Source organism: Lepisosteus oculatus, chromosome 14, assembly GCF_040954835.1.
Source record: "Lepisosteus oculatus isolate fLepOcu1 chromosome 14, fLepOcu1.hap2, whole genome shotgun sequence".
NCBI lineage: Eukaryota > Metazoa > Chordata > Actinopteri > Semionotiformes > Lepisosteidae > Lepisosteus > Lepisosteus oculatus.
Window position 1 is genome coordinate 53721256 of NC_090709.1, and position 19643 is coordinate 53740898.

Genomic DNA, 19643 nt, shown 5'->3' on the forward strand with positions numbered 1-19643 from the left:
ACAACATGATAGAAACTAGCGTGGAAGTTGAGTGCATCTTGGAGGAGTTGGATGTCTGACCAAAAACTTCCTTTAGTTTGGGTTGTGGGCTTCAGACAGGATGAATAGTTACTTTCTTCCTTGCGGCTTCAGGCAGCCCGTGCACGGAGGTTTAAAACTGGTGAAAAGTAGCGCGGTGACATTTAAAGCAACAGAGCAGAAGTAATGAGTAAGATAGAGCCGGTGTTGAGCGCTGGAGACCTGCAGCCGGGCGGGGAGGTGAGGCAAAGCGACGTCTGTCGTTCTGTAGTTTATACTGACACAGAAAAGTGGACCAGTGGAGTCATTTGCCAGATTTGTCAATGACAGAGTGTAGATATTTTACCAACCAGTCTCCTTACTTTGACAAATACGACGGTCTCTGTTTTAGACTCCAGTTTGTGGCGTCTGAATTCAACGTTCTGCTGTTAAAATACGATAAACTCGTTGCATTCTTAGGGAGAGATGAGAATTCATTAAAGGCGTCGCTCCTGGAAATCTCACAACATGGTGGTCACAGAACGGTTTAACATCGCGACGTGTTTGATAAAATAAGCTTTAAGAATGAAATAATGCATAGATTCCTTCATAACCGAATCTCCAGGTGTGTTGCAGCAGAGCACAGATTTACAGAGAATTCAGACGGGATGGCTGTGTGGTCAGGCTCTGAGTGGGGATCTCTTATTTTCTGAGAAATCAAGAATATGCATTTGGAGGGTCTCCAGGGGGTTTCTTGGAATGGCACAGGACCTGAGTACTGCATCTGGTAGCGGGGGACACCTGTGTTACACCTAGATTACCAGGCTACATTAAAGAGGAACTGCAGTCCCAGGTTCTCAGACCGGTTATTAAATCTCTGACAAAATAAATTAATTGTAGGTATAGAAACATTGTACAAATTTCAAAATACGGCACAGAATCGTGAATTTTGTGAAAGTACTGTAGGTCGCTATGTTCTGGCAAACCCCTGGTCTCGCCATGGGCACGACTGAGAATCCCAACAAATTGTGATGCGGCCCTTCCTGCTCACTAGTCCCTGTGATGACAGATGTACGGATGTGCGAGCGAATACGTCCAGGTTGTGCAGCAGACGTTTCACATAGAATTGTTCCAGCATGATCTGCAGGCTGAATTAAGAATGAAACATATTGGTGGGCAAATCCATTTGGAAGTCAAGAGCAGGATTTCTACTGGATTAAAAGAGACAGATCCACAAGCCTGAGTGGACAGTGTCACAGGGCCGCTCCACCTCACTGGCAGTTGTGTTTCCCTCGATTCATTCTGAATCACAGAACACTGCGGCGATTCAGTGTAAGTCAGGAAATTAGAGGTTTTATATGTTCCTGTTTTACATCAGCAAACAGTATCTTTCTAACCCTGATATATAAAAAAACATGGTAGTTCCCTCTTTAAGGTCCCTTGTCTCTTTCCCCAGGGTGAATCTTACGATGCGACTTCCTGTGTTGGTTTTCTTTCTTTTGCTTGCACTGACAGAGGGTGAGTATCAATTTCCATTCACAAATTTATATTTCCTGTTGATTTTCACTCTCAACAATTCACAAATCCCCTCTTGGCACACCTGACCTGTACTGACCAGAGGAGCCCCAGATCACAGAATCTCACACTGGACACCTCTGATCTCTCCCTCTCACACTGTCCCTGCACGCTGACCAAACCTCTGATCTCTCCCTCTCACACTGTCCCTGCACGCTGGACACACCTCTGATCTCTCCCTCTCACACTGTCCCTGCACGCTGGACACACCTCCGATCTCTCCCTCTCACACTGTCCCTGCACGCTGGACACAACTCCGATCTCTCCCTCTCACACTGTCCCTGCACGCTGGACATGCCTCTGATCTCTCCCTCTCACACTGTCCCTGCATGATGGACACACCTCTGATCTCTCACTCAGACTGGGCACTCTTTATTTTCCATAATCTCTTACAAAATAAGAATTGAACCTGTGAAAATATACATTTAATATTTAATAAGGTTTGGGGATAAATTCAGAATAATTTGTGTGCGAGAGGTGTATTTTTCAGCAGTGTATCGGTTTTAAAGTTTTTTTTTCTAAAAAATATTTATCCAGTTGGATTTGTGCTGCAGATAAAAATGTTTAGGGGATATCTGCATGTTTTAAAACCCTAAATGGTGTTGTGTAGAAGTTAATAGGATAGTAAATGAAATCACACATCTCATTTCTCATGATATTAAATAAGTGACCATTAATATGACAATTATTAACTAAGAACTCCTTGAGAATCGGCTAATCAAACTTCACATTTGTTTTTGGTTGGTGAATATAAGTTTTTACAAAGATTTATCAGTATTCTTATTCTTATTGAAATAAATGAAATAATGTTGTTGACTATTGCCAGATACACTGGAGGTGTGTTTGGGTTTGCCTTGATCTACACTGTTTCATCTTCTGAAAGAGACTGAGCAGCAAAAACTGAAAATTGACACAAGTGCCTAGTCCAGCTTATCATAGATGCAACCGCTTCTGATATCCAGGGTTAGAAGAGATGGTAGTTCCCCAACATGGGGCAATATTATTGCACATACAGTACAATGAAATGCACAGTGTTAATATAGGAGGTGACATTGGTCACAAATTAACTATTGTGTTTAAACTGAATAACTTTCTCGTATAAATGAGTTAATTTTTTTTCCTCTGTGGCGCCAATAAGCTTCCATAGGAAACAAGACCCTGAATGAATTAATCCTAGTTTCATTCAAGAATTTTTCCAGTCGGTTAGAAATGGAGGTGAACAGTGTACCAGTTTCCCCTGATCTGTCTGATCACACTCTTTTAAACTGGAGTAAAAATGTGTTGTCTCACATGTGTCTCACTGTGTAAGCTTTGCCTGGAGTCTCTGGTGTTTAGCATGATCACACCCTTTTAAATTGGAGTCAAAAGGCATAGTTTCTCGTGAATAGTGTACAGGAGTGTCTCGCTGTGTTTCCTATGATCACACTCTTTCAAACTGGATTGAAGGACCTTTGTCTCTCGTTGATGTTGCTCCGTCCTCATTGTCTCCCAGCATCGTCTGCAGATGCGGATGTGTCTGTGAGAGTCGGCGACGAGGTCACTCTCCACTGTGATGGGACCCCTGCATCCGGAATCCCCCCAGAGCAGCTCCTTTTCTTCTGGAAAGCGGATGGGCGCTATGTCAGAGCACAACCTCAATAAATTACATTCAACTGAACTAATTTTTATTTATTAAATGTAAAAAAATATATCTCAGGGCAGATTTCTATCGAAACACAATATGATCGTTTACATTATATTTTTGGAAGAATGGGACTCTTCATAAGCAGCTAGAGATGTTTTTTTTTTTTTTTGTCCTTCAGAGATCCTGGCAGGCAAGAGCCTACCAACCATGAAGCTCTGAGTAAATGAACACAAGATTGGACTGGAATCGGGGTTAAAAATAAGACTCTTGGATCAATTAGCTACAAACTGCCAAGCGGCCCATATTCCTGATCTAATTTGTTTCCATTCTTGTAGCACTAAGAACAATTGTTGATAAGGATCGCGAAAATATCCGGACCTCCGATGTTTTTATGGAACGTTATTAGTCAAATGTGCACAATTTGTACTTGAGAGTAAATAATTTCCCTCTTGAAAGTGTCTCATGCTGTATATGCCTTTATCCTGACTTTTTCCATTCCCGACTGTTATTTTTTAATGAATTTGTGTTTTGAAAAAAGTTGTATCTTTCTGGGCTGCACATATAAAAACGTCTTTGAGATAGAAAATGCAGTAATTGGGAAAACTAGTCTGCTTTTGCACCTGTGGCGCGCTCTTGTGGTTTAATGCGAAAGGTTTCCTAGACTGAGCTTGATCTTATTTATTTCGCGAAGAGCGGCTGTGTATTAACACTGTAAACAGTGACTCAGGGCAGAATTCCGGGATAGTGTCATTGGAGTTATTCTCCTAAACCCGCTCGTTCACCTGAGTCAGTCCCGCAAGCCGCTTCGTAACGTCAGTCCGGTCTGAAACCCGCAGAAGCTCATTATCTGAGCCGTCACGGCCGTAATAGGACCCAGTTCGGCACAGGCTGTCTGGAGAGACCGGTTCCGTCTGGGTCTCGGCGGTACCAGTCAGTCGTCACTGGACTGGTAATGGGTTTTGCATGATTCTCTGGGCTCCTCATTGCGTTTTTAACGCCTGATAACTAGGTCTCGATCTAGAATGTTATTTTTTTTAATTAAATCTGGCGCGTCGAGGTTGGACAGCATATTATCTACATGTGAACATTTGTAGGAGCAGAGCTCAACTCCTCTCTGGCTGCTGGAGAACTGACGTCACAAGAGCAGCGCTCTGAGGGGGGTGTGGCTGCGGGGGGCTGACCGACTCTCCTATTGGTCCATTTCTTTTATTTAAATAGGGGCGGTTACCCGTCCTGTGTGGGTGAAGTGACTGAGCCATCCAATAAGAAAAGCGGGTATAAGTAGCCACGCGAGTTCGTCCAATCAGAACGCCTCGTTCGCGAAACCGAGTCCCTCCTCCTGTGCCGCGGGTCAGTGGCCTCTCTCCTGTCAGGTGTCGGAGGACGGCAGTCGCCGGTAGCAAGCGGCGCTGGGCAGCACGGAGAAAACTTCCGACAACAGAAGACACGAGGGTTGTGACCGCAGGAGAGATTTAGGATGAAAACGATAAAGAGGAGCGGGGCGGTGTGAGTTGCACCAAGCTCAAGCAAGACGGCGCTGGACATGGGTCTGTCGTTGCTCAAGGCGAACACACACGTCGATTTGAGTTAGTCTGCCCCCCCGATATTCAGCCACATAACCGCTGCAGAATAAAAGAAGAGATATAAGAGAGATATTTAATACAAGTGACGGCTGACAGTTGGATAGGAGACCAAGAAGACATTGGGGCTCATTGGGAAGAGCTCTTGACTTGTAGCCCGGGAGCTGTGGGTTCCAGTCCTTGGTAATAGAGGAGGTTTATTTTCCATTCTTACTTGACATTCACACATGAGTCAATAAAGGTCGGGTGCTTTGTTTGCTGTCCTATAGAGTAGTGCATAGGGAGGGATCTATACTCTTAGCTGATGCATCAGGGGTTCAAACGCTGGGAGTTATGTGAGCTTTGCTTTCAAGCTCAGGTGTACTACCACGTTGATCAATAAAGCGATAGGTGATCAGGGTGCATGGCCCTATAGAGTAATGCCTAAGGTTCTGGACCTATGGCTGGATTGTTCTGGGTTTGAATCATGGGTGGATTTTGGTTTTTGTTTAATGTGTCCTGACATGAACACACTGATAAATAAAAAGAGGGGACTGGGATGCACGTGGCCCTATAGTGTTGTGGTTAAAACTCCATGCTGCTAGCTAAAAGGGTGGAGGTTTGAATACCATGTGTTTCTTTTCACTTCAATTCTCTCAGACATCAACACACTGATAAATAAAATGATTGGGGGTAGTAGCTGTGCAGCCCTTTAAGATAGTGGTTACGGCCCCAAGCTCAGGGAAGGGTGGTTGTGGGTTGAAATCCTGTCTGTGACTCCTGCTTTAGTTCCATTTTAATCATTACTTAAATTTCTTGTGGCTGTGTGACTCTATAGAAGAGTCTCTAGGCTCATGACTTGTGGGTTTGAATCCTATGGGGGCCTTAATGATTCTTTCCAATTCCATTCGAGTGGGTTAATGGTTGTCTGGCCCTGTGGTGTGGTGGTGAAGAGTGTGAGGCTGCTTTCAAGGGTTGTGGGTTCAAGTCCTGCTTTGCACCCCTGGTTTCCTTTTCAGTTATAGTCTCACAGAGAAGGACACATTGATAAGGAAAGAGATTGGGGATGGGACAGTGTGGTGCTATAGAGGGTCGGTAAAGGCTGTAGGTCTGTAACTCTGGGAGTGTGGGTTCAAATCCTGCCTCAAGCCAGGTGTTTATTTTTAATTACATTCTTTATAAGAATAACACACTGATAAGGAAAGAGAGTGGGTCTATGTCTGGGTGCCTTTGTAGAGTAGAGGCTAAGACTGAGCTTATGGCTGATTGGTTGTGGGTTCAAACCCTCTCTGAGACCTGTGGTCTGTTTTCAGTTTAAGTCTTCCTGAAATGTCAACACACTGATAAGTGTGAAGAGAGTGGCGCTGTGAGTGTGTGCCTCCATAGTGTGAAGGTTGAGGCTATGGGCTCACAGTCTGGTGGTTGTGGGTTACAATCTTGCTGAAACAGGTCTGCTTGTAGTTTAGTCCTTCTTGACAGAAAGGTGTTGATAAGTCAGGGGAACTATAAGGGTAGGTGGGGGGATCAATAGAAGAGAAGGTAAAAGACTGTTCTCCCAGGTTCAAGACCAGGCTGGGTGCTGAGCTCAGGAGTGAGCAGTGACAGTGGCAGGGGCAGGTAACTGGGTAAGGAGGAGAGAGAGAGCAGAGTAACTGGATGAGCCCAGGGTGAGGGGTTCTGGGGTTTACCTTCTACTGAAAATTTTCAAAAACTATCAACATATTCAGTAGAATGTGAACCCCAGAGCCCCTCACCCTGGGCTAATCTAGATACTCTGCTCTGTCCCTGCTACCCACTCACTCTCTCCTCCTTACAACCAGTCAGCCACAAGCCCAGACTCCTAACCTCTGAGCCTAAAAGCTCAACCCCTATCTGTTCACTTAGCAGTGTGTTACTGTTGCTAAGAATTATACTGACAAACAACATGCAATTATTGCCAGGATTTGAGCCCACACCCACACAACCACAAGCCCAGAGTCCTAACCCCTACTCTACAAAGACATACACTCACAGACCCATTCTCTTTACTTATCAACGTGTTACTCTTATTAAGAGTGTAATTGAAAAGAAACCCCTGGTCCTGAGGCAGGATTTGAACCAACACTCCCAGAGTTACAAGCCCACAGCCTTTACTAACTAAAGGGCCAAACCAGGTCATCTCCAATCTCTTTCCTTATCAATGTGCCCCTCTCTGGGAGACTGTAACTGAAAATGACACTTGGAGGTGTATTTGAACCCACAACCTGCCAAACATGAGTGCAAAGCCTTCACCCCTACTCTACAGAAATTGAAAGTCAGAAATTGAAAAGAAAGCTCCCTTTCTAACCAGGATTTGAGCCCACACCTTAACACCTATGAGCACAGAGCATTAAACTCCAAACCACAGCACCATGTTCCCCTGACCTCAGTGTCATTATTTATGAAGGTTCTGATATTTAAGTAAGAATTAAAGTGAAGATCAGGGCTTAAATTGGATTTGAACCCACCACCCACTCCCAAATCTAGGGATGTAACCACTATGCTACAAGCCTGCCCACATACAAGAGATCAATCTCTTTATTTATCAATGTGTTGATGTCAGTAAGAATGAACTTGAAAACAGACAGGCTGCAGCATGCAAGACCAGAACCCCATATTTTAATCTCTCCTCTACAGACCCACCCTGACATAGACCCCCCTTTTGTTTATGTATGAACATGTCTTAACCCCCAACCCTATAGGCCCATATCACCACAGCACTAAACTCTTTACTTATCAATGTGTTACTATTAGTAAGAATTTGCTTGAAATGAAATCACAGGTCTCAGGTAGGATTTGAGGCTGCAACCACACATCTAGGAGATGCACAGTCTAAACCTATACTCTATAAAGGCACACACACAGAAAGTCTAATCTCTTTATTTATCAACCTTTTAATATCAGCAGGACTTGACAACAAACCTGCAGACTCAGGCAGGACTTGAACCCCCCACCAGCTGGGTGCAAGGCTCAAACCTACACCACCCATGCCACAAACCCCATCTCTTCACTTACCAATCCGTTTCTGTCAGTAAGAATAAACCAGAATCTTCCGATGACGTGTCTATCGGCTTAACTTCTACTCTACAGGATCACACATGCACACACACACCTACCATCCCCATCTATCTATCGATGTGGAGATTTCAGTCAGCATTCAATTGAGGAAAAAAAATAGATACTGCTATCACTCAGAATCGGAGTCCACAGAGTGAGCACACCTCTGGCTAATGAAGATGAGAGAGAGAGAGAGAGAGATCAGGCAGGAGCAGCTCAGTATTTAGAGATATGGAGAAGATAGGTGATTAAACCACTCATGTGGCTGCACACTAACTCAGCCCCTCGGTAGTCCAGCGAAGCAAAAAGCAGAGGATGGGACAGCAGAGGACATTGGTGCCCTGCGAAGCTTCTGTCAGAGTCAGGGAGACAGACACACACACAGGTGGGGCTGGACAACACAGGATGTTAAAGCTGCCCGTTCCCCACCCCCGCCAAACTTTGTGTAAAGAAGCGCCTTCTCTGTCCTGTCCTGACTGGAGGATCTTATCCAGCTGTGTCTTGACGGGCACCAGGCGATCCTCTTTAACACCCCGGCTGGGCAGCTTGTTCCCCACCCCCACCACCCTTTGTGTAAAGTAGCGCCACTCGTTCTCCTTTCCAAAACGCACACCCTCTGAGCGTCCACTCCTGCCCCCTGATCCCCGTTTCACTGCTGTTTCTGGAGAACGACTAGCGAATCTCCATCATGGGGCAGTGTACACACACACACAAACCCGTTTCATGTACATGACCAGATCTTAATATTCGTCTAATTTCCCCCCCACGTATTCCTCTGCTGCAGGCGGCGAGGAATGCAACAACCTCGGTCTTTCTATGACGGCAACTTCCTGTTCACAGATGCCCCGGTACAGTGCAGAAATGTGCGTTCATACACAAGGGTACCTGCTGCAAAAAACAAAACCACGCAATGTTCCACTTGCACGCCGCCATAGTCCACACCTTGGTGAGAATGCCACATATGATTTTACTCAAAAAGACATCGCTGCTCTGGGACCACATAGGATACATTTCTGTGCTGAAAAGAAGGGATAAGTAACTGGATCTCTTTATTCTCAAACAGAGGTGAATGGGAGGAATGTGATACAAATTTTCTAAATCCTTAAAGGTCACTGGCCACATCAGTCCAGCTGGCTTCTTCAGATTGAATACTGAATCATGGACAAGAGGGCACAAAGGAAGTGCATTTCAGACAGAGAGCAGGTGGTGCTACTTTGCACAAAGGGAGGTGGAGGTGGGGAACAAGCTGCCCAGCCCCGTGGTTGAAGCCGATACCCTGGCTTCTCTCCAGACACAGATGGGACAGGAGGCACATCTTTACACAGAGGGTGGTGGGGGTGTGGAACAAGCTGCCCAGCCCTGTGGTTGAAGCCCATACCCGGGCTTCTCTCAAGACACAGCTGGATGAGCCCCTGGAACCAATCAACCACTCACGACCCAACAAGACAGACAGGAGTGATTTGTTGTTTGAGGTTCAGTCCTATTGTATTTCCGCGTGATAAGCGTGAAAGCAGGGGCGGTTTTGTTTTGGTACACGTCCAAACTACCCGTTTTCATCCACAGATGAACACAGATAAACACGTGCTCCTTTTTCATATGACATCTTGCACCGGCTCAAAAGTAACAAGAGGTAACGATTCTCTGGGGGGGAACTGATTTTTTTTTCCGACGTCAAAAAGTAAGAAACAGGAAGGAGTCCACAACAAGCGAGAACAATTACTGCAGACCCCCTGGAACGGCGCTTTAAAAACCGCAGAGTAGCATCCTGACTGCTTAGACCATGACAAAGCTCTTCTGCAGAGCGAAAGTCACCTACAGGCGGGTATTCTTTTTTGTTTTAAACAGAACTAAAGCCCGTCTTTCCTGCAGCCGAGCCTGTCGCGACATGGGGTGTTTCATTTCACATGGAAGGAGCGCGTAGAATCAATAGAAAATGCAGGAATCTTAGTAGTAGCACGTAATTGTGTTAAAAATAATCCCCCCCCTTTCCACCTAGCCCCAGAGCCCAGCGCAATAAAAGGCTCGTGTTCAGATCCTTCTTTTTGGTTTTGCATTAAAAAAAGAAAGAAAACAGGTTCGCCGCTAGCGGCCCTCACTCTTACTCTGACATGCTCTCGACTTCCAGTCAGCTCTCTGGTAAAGAAGAGGCATTTCCGGTGGGTGTGTGTGTGTGTGCAGCGGCGGGCATGAGGAGGGATACCGCGCTGACCTGCAGCTCTGCGGGTTTGTGCAAGGGCGGATTATATTGTAGAGGGTCCGGTGTGCCGTGTTCTGTTGGGGGGTAGTTCAGGTCGTCTCAGGAAAAACAAATATCGACTGCCGAAGCTGGGATTCTCCCTCATGCCTTTTAGGTTTGTCGTCCGCATTTTGCTGAAAAGACACAAACAGAAATAAAATGACTTATTTTTTTCGGTGTGGGGAGATTAAGACCTCCCTTTCACTTCGAGTTAACGTCTCTTTAAGTCTATACACAGAAGCGGGACCAAGCCAAACCACAAGCAGTGTGCCATGCAGCACGTCTTTACACAAAGGCTTGTGGGGGTGGGGAACAGGCTGCTCAGCCATGTTGTTAAAGCCAATACCCTGGCTTCTCTCCAGACACAGGTGGATGAGCTCCTCCAGTCAGGACAGGAGTTGCTTCTGTACACAAAGGGTGGTGGGGGTGTGGAACAAGCTGCTCAGCCATGTTGTTAAAGCCAGTACCCTGGTTTCTCTCAGGGCACAGCTGGGCGAGATCCTCCAGTCAGGACACGAGGCACTTCTGTACAAAAAGGGGGGTGGGAGGGGGGAACAAGCCGCTGAGCCATGTTTTTAAAGCCGATACCCTGGCTTCTCTCCAGACACAGCTGGGCGAGATCCTGACCTTAACAGGGCAGACACAAAATGAAAAAAACGTTGCCTACCCCCTCTGTGGAAGACGTAGAAGACGCAGACCGAGGAGAGGAGGGCAGACAGGATCAGCAGGCAGGGGAGCTGCAAGCCCGCCCTTCGCTCTGCACCGCTGCCTCTGAGCAAGAAAAACAGTAATATATGACCCAGCTTCATCTTCATTAGCCGTCGCAATTCATCTTTTAAATAGCATCATTTTATTAACTCTTTACAATTTCTCGCATTAGGAAATTATCTCTTTAACATACCCCAGCTAGCTCTCCATGATACATAGACACACGGACAGGGAGAGGAGCTTGGGGTCAGAGCACAGGGTCAGCCATTGTACAGTGCCCCTGGAGCAGTTGGGGTTAAGGGTCTTGCTCAGGGGCCCAACAGAGTAGGATTCCTCCACTGGCCATGGGATTTGAACCAGCAACCTTCCAGTCACAGACGCAGATCCTCAGCCACAGAGACACCGCTCAGCCCGAATGAAATGTCTGTCCTCTTTTTTTTTTTAAATGAGCACAGATCCGCATTGGACATCGAAAACCTTCGGTCACTCAAGGTAAAAAGATCAATGACACCAGCGTATGCGGTGCTAATAGGAAATAAAAAAAACATCGACTGTCGAGCGCAGGCATAGACGGTGGGCCTGTCTTCCCAATCAGAGACATCGACACCAGAGGGCCGCAGTGGAAACTACAGAGAAGAGTGTTGAAAACCGCAAACTCGAGGCTCTCCTTTACACAAAGGGTGGTGGGGGTGTGGAACAAGCTGCTCACACAGTTTGTTAAAGCCAATACCCTGGCTTCTCTCCAGACACAGCTCGGTGAGCTCCTTCTAGTTAGGACAGGAGGCGCTTCTTTACACAGAGGGTTGTAGCCTGGCTCCTCTCCCGATGCGAAACCGCCCCTTGTCTCTGTCGGCGCAGTAGTACAGGCCCTGGTCTGCCGGGGTGACCCGCTCGATGGTCAGGCTGGCGGCGCGGTCGGCCGAGGCGCTCGGCGCCAGCGCGTACCGCGGGTCCCGCCTCTCGACGTAGTGGAAGCCCTGGTGGTCGGGCCTCCTGCTGGCAGACACGGCCAGGGCCAGCGCGTCGCGCCGCTGGACGAACCACAGCGTCTCGTAGCGAGGCTCCAGGTCGCAGGGCAGGGCGGCGGCGGCGGCGGTGGCCCCGCCCGTGCAGGGGACCAGTGTGGGCACCGCGGGCCCCCCGTCTCCGCCGCCTCTGGCCTCTCGGAACGCGTCGCCTACAGCCGGGAGATGGGAGGAAGAGCTGAGGTAATGACTATGGCGAAATAACTTCCTCCACAATAGTCAAGGGTCCCAGCACTGCTCCCTCTATTCATGCTTTTTAGGTAGGATTCCTTTATTTAAAAAAAAAATGACCCTGTTAGAAATGTAAAGGATCAAAAGGCAGGGCCTACGATGTAAGATAGGTGAAAAAAACTGATTTTCAGCTTTTATCATTGCGAACTGTCTCCTTTTTTTTGTATTTCTGGTGTAAAAATAATAAACTTTTTTTTAAAGAGTCACTAAAGGAGTTTTTTTTTAAAAAAAAAACTTTATTAAACTTTTACTGGATATCACCTAACATGAACCTATGAAGCATTCAATTAAATCCGGTGTTAACACCGGTGTCCTGGCCAAATTCCCCCCCGGTCTTTATCCATCATGGCCTCCTAATAACCCCCGTCTCTGAACTGGCTTCATCACTCTGCTCTCCTGAGAGCTGCTGTGTGGGGAGAGGACTGGAGCATCATCCAGGTGGGGCTGCACACTGGTGGGGGTGGAGGGGATCCCCATGACCTGTGAAGAGCTCTGAGTGGAGTGTTCAGAAAAGCGCTACAGATGTGTAAGGATTATTGACTATTCTTGTTGTCATTTCAATACAAAACAAAACAGAAAAAGTGTGTCAAAAAATTATAAGCGCACACACAAAACAACAACATACAACACAATACGCCACCAGAGGTTGTTATTATTATAACAAATCCGAAAACCATAAGTTACAATGCTCTTTTTCGTTTGCCTAATGTTTATTTTTTAATGGGGTTGAAATAATATTGCATTTCCACCTCATCCACATGAAAGGACGGAGTAGCCGTGCACTATTTCGTTGTGTGAACGCGACATGTATCCACACGGGAGAAACAAATATAACATATGAATATAAACTATATAAACAAATCCTCTTTCTTTCCCACATTACGAAGTCTGCTCGCGAGTTATAACGTGATATCAAGCTCCTTAAATCGAACACATTCACCTGCTTGAAGGTAAAGGTTTGCAAAACAGCGTTTGTAAATGTTTCTGTTTTCGGCTCCACGGCCGAAAAGCTGTCTCTCTACTCTTTTCAATAATAATTGCTTACAATTATATAGCTCTTTTCTGGACACTCCACTCAAAGCGCTTTACAGGTAATGGGGTCTCTCCTCCACCACCACCAATGTACAGCCCCCACCTGGATGATGCGACAGCAGCCATAGTACGCCAGAACGCTCCCCACACAGCAGCGATCAGTGGGGAGGAGAGCAGAGTAATGAAGCCAATTCATAGATTAAGCGCACGAACGGTTAACACGGCAGCTCGGCGACCAACGCACGTCGTTTCCTCTGTCTGGACCGCAGAGGAAACCGCAGTCTTTTTTGTAAAGAGGCGCGACTGAGCGTAAGTCAGGTTACAAAAGAATATCGACGCCTCGGAACACAGTCATTGAACGGCCTGGAGATACGCTTCGTGAAGCTGAAAGCGCTCTGGCGCAGTGAACCCCTCAATACCGTGAGTACTCCCGAATCAAACCGTGACCTACCTCATACGTGCTGGAGGTTCACCATATATGCGAGTCCCATCGGCAAAGAAACGACCCCGGGGACTGGTAAATCGGCCATGTTTAAAACAATAACGACTGCGAAAGAGCAGTACTGGTGGTCATGAGTGGCGCTTTGAGTGGGGTGTCCAGAAAAGCGCTATATAAGTGTAAGCAATTATTATTATTATTATTATTATTATTATTATTATTATTATTATTACTTAACCAATAACCTGGATGACCAACTGTTCATTCCCTACCAGTGCTTTTAAAAGGGCAGATGGTCGACAAGGTCCAACGTCCGACTGTGGAAGATGAGTTCAGATCTTCCCCTTTCAGAATCTGTCAGAAAGGCGTCTCGAGTTTCTTTTATTTTTTAACTTTTTATTGTAACTGCAGCCCGGAAAGTCCGTCCCGGCTGCGCCCAGCGCTTCATAGGAATGATTTCCTCGCGGGTGTGTATGAATTTGGGTTGACGGATCTCGGATCGTTTTCTTTGCCATTTACTGTTTTTCATCAAAATAAAACAAAACTGCACCCAGCACGGTGATTCTGGGCTTTGAACCGCTGGGTCTAACTCGCTCACTGCGTGTGTTTAGGCCGCTCCGCGCTGGACACACACATCCCGCCGCAAGCCGTGTTCGTGGGACCCCCCAGCAGGGATGGAGGTGCTGAAGACGGGGGTCGCCGTGCTGTGGCTGCTCTGTGAGTTTGACGCCGTCTCCCGTGTCCCCCCTGGCGAGCAGGACACCCAGTTCCACCGGGGGTCAGAGTTCGAGCTGGCCCGCCTAGCCGCGAGGGAAAAGAAAAGACTAAAATAATCATAATAATAATCGATACCGCTGCGCTGATCAGTCCGCTCCCAGTCGCTCGGGTGGGGAAAGCGAATAAGCCCAACAAAGAGAGAACGAACACGTTTCTGCACTTTGTTTTTTCACACCTTTTTTTAACAATCGAGAGACTTTCTGTCCGTAAGAATTCCATTGCACCAGTACAGGTACCAGGTTACCTGTGGCCAGAAAGTGCCAGTTCCAGTTCACGAGGCGTGACGAGGAGCTGGGACTCGCTGCACTCCGGAACTCTGGTTGACGACGCGACGGACGGCGCTTGGCCCCGTGGCGAGGCAGGGGGTGGAAATGTGAGGGCACGCAGGGGCGCGGAGCTGCGTGTTGTAACACGCGGTAAGAGCAGCAGGAGAGCGGGTCAGGAAGGGGGTGGGCGCGTCATTTCCAAGAAGCAGATCGGCTTTTCCGTCACCGCTGCCGGAGCCCCTGGCCGCCGAGCGCACCGAGCGCCGCTTGTCGATAGATCACTGCAGGGACTTTTCGTGTTTGAACGTCGGGCTTCAAGTGTTGACACTTTTCAGAAGAGATTTTCCGGAGTGGTCGGCTCGCACCGGCGCGGGAAGATAATGCGCTTACGCGTCGACACGCTTTCATTGGCGGCCCGCCTGGGAGAGCGGGGTCGAGTCGCAGACGGAGACGGTGTGGCGTGTCACCAGGGGGTGTTACGGCCGCCACCCGTTTTCACTTCTCCGAGTGGTCGAGTACTGGGCGGCGATCCTTCTGTGTGGAGTCTGTAGTTGAGTCGAACCTGAAGTAGGCTCCACGGTCGAAACGTTGTGTTTTCTTTCTTCTCTTTTCAGCAGGGAATATAAACCTGTTACGTGATAATAGATAGATACTTTATTGATCCCGTGAGCGAAATTGCACTGCGACAGCAGCACTGTCAACACAGCGACAGTGCAACGAAATGATACAACAATACAACAACACAATCCAATCAGTCTTGTCAGTGAGAAGTGCACTAAGAAGAGTCGCTCACAAGTCCAGAATATACAAAGAACAAACCAGAACAGTACACAAAAAAGTTGTATTGCACGTTATAAATATATTGCACAAGTCCCTGGCATCTGTTGCACAAAAAAACAGTTGTAAACGGGGAAAAAAAAGAAAAGAAAAGAAAAAACAGATGTAAGAATAGAGTTTACTGTTTAATCCAAAAACTAAACCAGGCGGTGCCATAGGCATCATCGTGTATTTTTACCAGCGTGCGAATGTGTTCGCACCAGCGACCTGTTCAACCCTCCGGCCCCGTTAACGAGCTCGACCTCGGGATCCAGCGCCGACCCCTGTCGTCCTTTTCCTCGTTCACGGATTGCATCTCCTCAAACCTGGCCAGCTTTCTGGATGAATGCGTGAGCAAGGTGACGTCTGTGCGCTCTGTTCGGCTGGACAAGAGCACCGGCGCTGTCTGTGTATACTGTATATACATACAAAGTTCAAGCAAGGAGCTGCGTCCGAGGAAGAAGTAGAGGTTGATTCCTGTGCTGAAAAGAGAAGAGACACACAGCTTTTCGGTCGTGGAGCCGAAAACAGAAACATTTACAACGCTGTTTTGCAAACCTTTACCTTCAAGCAGGTAAATGTGTTTGATTTAAGGAGTTTGATATCACGTTATACCTCGCAATACTTCGTAATGTGGGAAAGAAAGAGGATTTGTTTATATAGTTTATATTTATATGTTATATTTGTTTCTCCCGTGTGGATACATGTCGCGTTCACACAACGAAATAGTGCACCGCTACTCCGTCCTTTCATGTGGATGAGGTGGAAATGCAATATTATTTAAACCCCATTAAAAAACAAACATTAGGCAAACGAAAAACAACATTGTAACTTATGGTTTTCGGATTTGTAATAATAATAACAACCTCTGGTGGCGTATTGTGTTGTTGTTTTGTGTGTGCGCTTCTACTTTTTGACATACTTTTTCTGTTTTGTTTTGTATTGAAATGACAACAAGAATAGTCAATAATCCTTACACGTCTGTAGCGCTTTTCTGAACACTCCACTCAGAGCTCTTCACAGGTCATGGGGATCCCCTCCACCCCCACCAGTGTACAGCCCCACCTGGAAGATGCTCCAGTCCTCTCCCCACACAGCAGCTCTCAAGAGAGCAAAGTGATGAAGCCAGTTCAGAGACGGGGGTTATTAGGAGGCCATGATGGATAAAGACCGGGGGGGGATTTGGCCAGGACACCGGTGTTAACACCGGATTTAATTGAATGCTTCATAGGTTCATGTGAGGTGATATCCAGTAAAAGTTTTAATTTAAAAAAAAAAAAACTCCTTTTGCGACTCTTTAAAAAAAAGTTTTTTTTTATTTTAACACCAGAAATACAAAAAAAAGGAGACAGTTCGCAACGATAAAAGCTGAAAATCAGTTTTTTTCACCTATCTTACATCGTAGGCCCTGCCTTTTGATCCTTTACATTTCTAAGAGGGTCATTTTTTTTTTAAATAAAGGAATCCTACCTAAAAAGCATGAATAGAGGGAGCAGTGCTGGGACCCTTGACTCTTGTGGAGGAAGTTATTTCGCCAAAATCGTGACCTCAGACCTCCCTCCCATCTCCCGGCTGTAGGCGACGCGTTCCGAGAGGCCAGAGGCGGCGGAGACGGGGGGCCCGCGGTGCCCACACGGGTCCCCTGTACGGGCGGGGCCGCCGCCGCCGCCCTGCCCTGCGACCTGGAGCCGCGCTACGAGACGCTGTGGTTCTTCCAGCGGCGCGACGCGCTGGCCCTGGCCGTGTCGGCCAGCAGGAGGCCCGACCGCCAGGGCTTCCACTACGTCGAGAGGCGGGACCCGCGGTACGCGCTGGCGCCGAGCGCCTCGGCCGACCGCGCCGCCAGCCTGACCATCGAGCGGGTCACCCCGGCAGACCAGGGCCTCTACTACTGCGCCGACAGAGACAAGGGGCGGTTTCGCATCGGGAGAGGAGCCAGGCTCGTCTGCGTGGGTGAGAAAAGCTCTTATTTATCGAAAGGGGGGACAGCGTTGCGTGGTGGAGAGGGTGCTGAGAGCCTGCTGAGGTTTGCTCCATGCTCCTACAATCCTCTGTGTAAAGAAGCGCCTCCTGTCCTAACTAGAAGGAGCTCACCCAGCTGTGTCTGGAGAGAAGCCAAAGTATCGGCTTCAACCGCATGGACTGGGCAACTTGTTCCACACCCCCACCCCCCTCTGTTTAAAGAAGAGCCTCCTGTGCTGACTGGAGGAGCTCATCCAGCTGTGCCTGGAGAGAAGCCGGGGTTTCGGTTTCAACCACATGGACTGGGAAGCTTGTTCCCCACCCCCACCACCCTTCGTGTAAAGGAGAGCCTCGGGTTAGCGGTTTTCAACACTCTTCTCTGTAGTTTCCACTGCAGCCCTCTGGTGTCGATGTCTCTGATTGGGAAGACAGGCCCACCGTCTATGCCTGCGCCCGACAGTCGATGTTTTTTTTTATTTCCTATTAGTACCGCAGACGCTGGCGTCATTGATCTTTTTAGCTTGAGCGACCGAAGGTTTTCGATTTCCAACGCGGATTTGTGCGCGTTTTTTTTTAAAAAGAGGACAGACATTTCATTTAAAAGACGAGTTGAGACGGCTAATGAAGACGAAGCCAGGTCATATTTTACTGTTTTCCTTGCTCAGAGGCAGCGGCGCCGAGCGAAGGGCGAGGAGAAGCCGGCAACGCGACCCGACCCGGCGCCCCGCTTCCCCCGGGCCTGCAGCTTCCCTGCCTGCTGATCCTGCTGACGGCTCCTCCTCTGTCTGCCCTCCTCTCCTCAGTCTGCGTCTTCTGCGTCTTCCTCAGAGGGGGTGGGCAACGTTTTTTTCGTTTTGTGTCTGCCCCATTCAGGTGACGCCCTGCGGATTATCAGCCAATGGGGGGCTTCAGTAGGTCAGGATCTTGCCCAGCTGTGCCCTAAAAACAACATGGCTGAGCAGCTTGTTCCACACCCCCACCACTCTTTATGTACAGACAGGTCTTCTGTCCTGACTGGAAGAGCTCATCCAGCTGTGTCTGGAGAGAAGCCAAGGTGTCGGCTTCAAACACATGGCTGGGCAGCCTGTTCCCCACCCCCACCACCCTTTGTGTAAAGACGTGCTGCATGGCACACTGCTTGTGGTTTGGCTTGGTCCCGCTTCTGTGTATAGACTTAAAGAGACGTTAACTCGAAGTGAAAGGGAGGTCTTAATCTCCCCACACCGAAAAAAATAAGTCATTTTATTTCTGTTTGTGTCTTTTCAGCAAAATGCGGACGACAAACCTAAAAGGCATGAGGGAGAATCCCAGCTTCGGCAGTCGATATTTGTTTTTCCTGAGACGACCCGAACTACCCCCCAACGCCCCCGATCCCCGGACAGAACTCGGCACACCGGACCCTCTACGATATAATCCGCCCTGGCACAAACCCGCAGAGCTGCGGGTCAGCATGATATCCCCCCATGCCTGCTGGCTGACTGACACACACACCCCCACCGGAAATGCCTCTTCTTTACCAGCGAGCTGACTGGAAGTCGAGAGCATGTAAGAGAAAGGGCTGGCGGCTAACCTGTTTTCTTTCTTTTTTTAATGCAAAACCAAAAAGAAGGATCTGAACACGAGCCGTTTATTGCGCTGGCCTCTGCGGCTGGGTGGAAAAGGGTGGGGCGGGGGGGTTATTATTTTTAATACAATTACGTGCTACTACTAAGATTCCTGTATTTTCTATTGATTCTACGCGCTCCTTCCGTGTGAAATGAAACACCCCATGTCGCGACAGGCTCGGCTGCAGGAGAGACGGGCTTTAGTTCTGTTTAAAACAAAACAAAAAAAAAAATACCCGCCTGTAGGTGACTTTCGCTCTGCGGAAGAGCTTTGTCGTGGTCTAAGCAGTCAGGAAGTCAGGATGCTACTCTGCGGTTTTTAAGACGCTGTTCCAGGGAGTCTGCAGTTATTGTTCTCGCTTGTTGTGGGCTCCTTCCTTTTTCTTACTTTTTGACGTAGGGAAAAAAAAAACAATTCCCGGTGGCAAGATGTCATATGAAAAAAAGGAGCACGTGTTTATCTGTGTTCATCTGTGGCTGAAAACGGGTAGTTCGGACGTGTACAAAACAAAACCGCCCCTGCTTTAACGCTTATCACGCGAAAATGCAATAGGACTGAACCTCCAATTAAAACGTGAAAAATAAACATGACCGATGACTGTAAAAACAAAGGGTTTTCTTGTGCGCAGAAAACAAACAACAAATCACTCCTGTCTGTCTTGTTGGGTCGTGAGTGGTTAATTGGGTCCAGGGGCTCTCCCAGCTGTGTCTTGAGAG

The 19643-nt window shown here is 47.8% G+C and overlaps 1 protein-coding gene and 1 long non-coding RNA gene across 3 annotated transcripts; both read left to right on the forward strand.

Moving 5' to 3' along the window:
- The first annotated feature begins 4 nt into the window (after positions 1-4).
- On the forward strand, positions 5-3651 carry LOC138242724 (uncharacterized). 2 transcript variants are annotated; one of them, XR_011191681.1, is made up of 3 exons: positions 5-258; positions 1454-1515; positions 3065-3651. It is a non-coding gene; the product is annotated as an uncharacterized lncRNA (long non-coding RNA). The 2 variants fall into 2 exon arrangements; XR_011191682.1 differs by lacking the exon at positions 5-258 and adding an exon at positions 514-1329.
- Positions 3652-13228: 9577 nt separating this feature from the next.
- Positions 13229-18960, forward strand: LOC107076370 (uncharacterized). Its single transcript, XM_069198501.1, has 5 exons — positions 13229-13482; positions 14113-14218; positions 16939-17313; positions 17988-18155; positions 18589-18960. Exons 2-5 carry the CDS (start codon positions 14176-14178, stop codon positions 18609-18611), a joined length of 609 nt encoding a protein of 202 aa, XP_069054602.1. The 5' UTR covers positions 13229-13482; positions 14113-14175; the 3' UTR covers positions 18612-18960.
- Positions 18961-19643: the final 683 nt, after the last annotated feature.

What these genes read in the sequence shown, in the direction of transcription:
- LOC107076370 (XM_069198501.1), top strand. Translation starts at nt 14,176, where the DNA reads ATGGAGGTGCTGAAGACGGGGGTCGCCGTGCTGTGGCTGCTCT. An exon ending in CGCCGTGCTGTGGCTGCTCT is followed by an intron (nt 14,219 to 16,938) that starts GTGAGTTTGACG and finishes TCCCGGCTGTAG; the next exon opens with GCGACGCGTTCCGAGAGGCC. An exon ending in AGCCAGGCTCGTCTGCGTGG is followed by an intron (nt 17,314 to 17,987) that starts GTGAGAAAAGCT and finishes TTCCTTGCTCAG; the next exon opens with AGGCAGCGGCGCCGAGCGAA.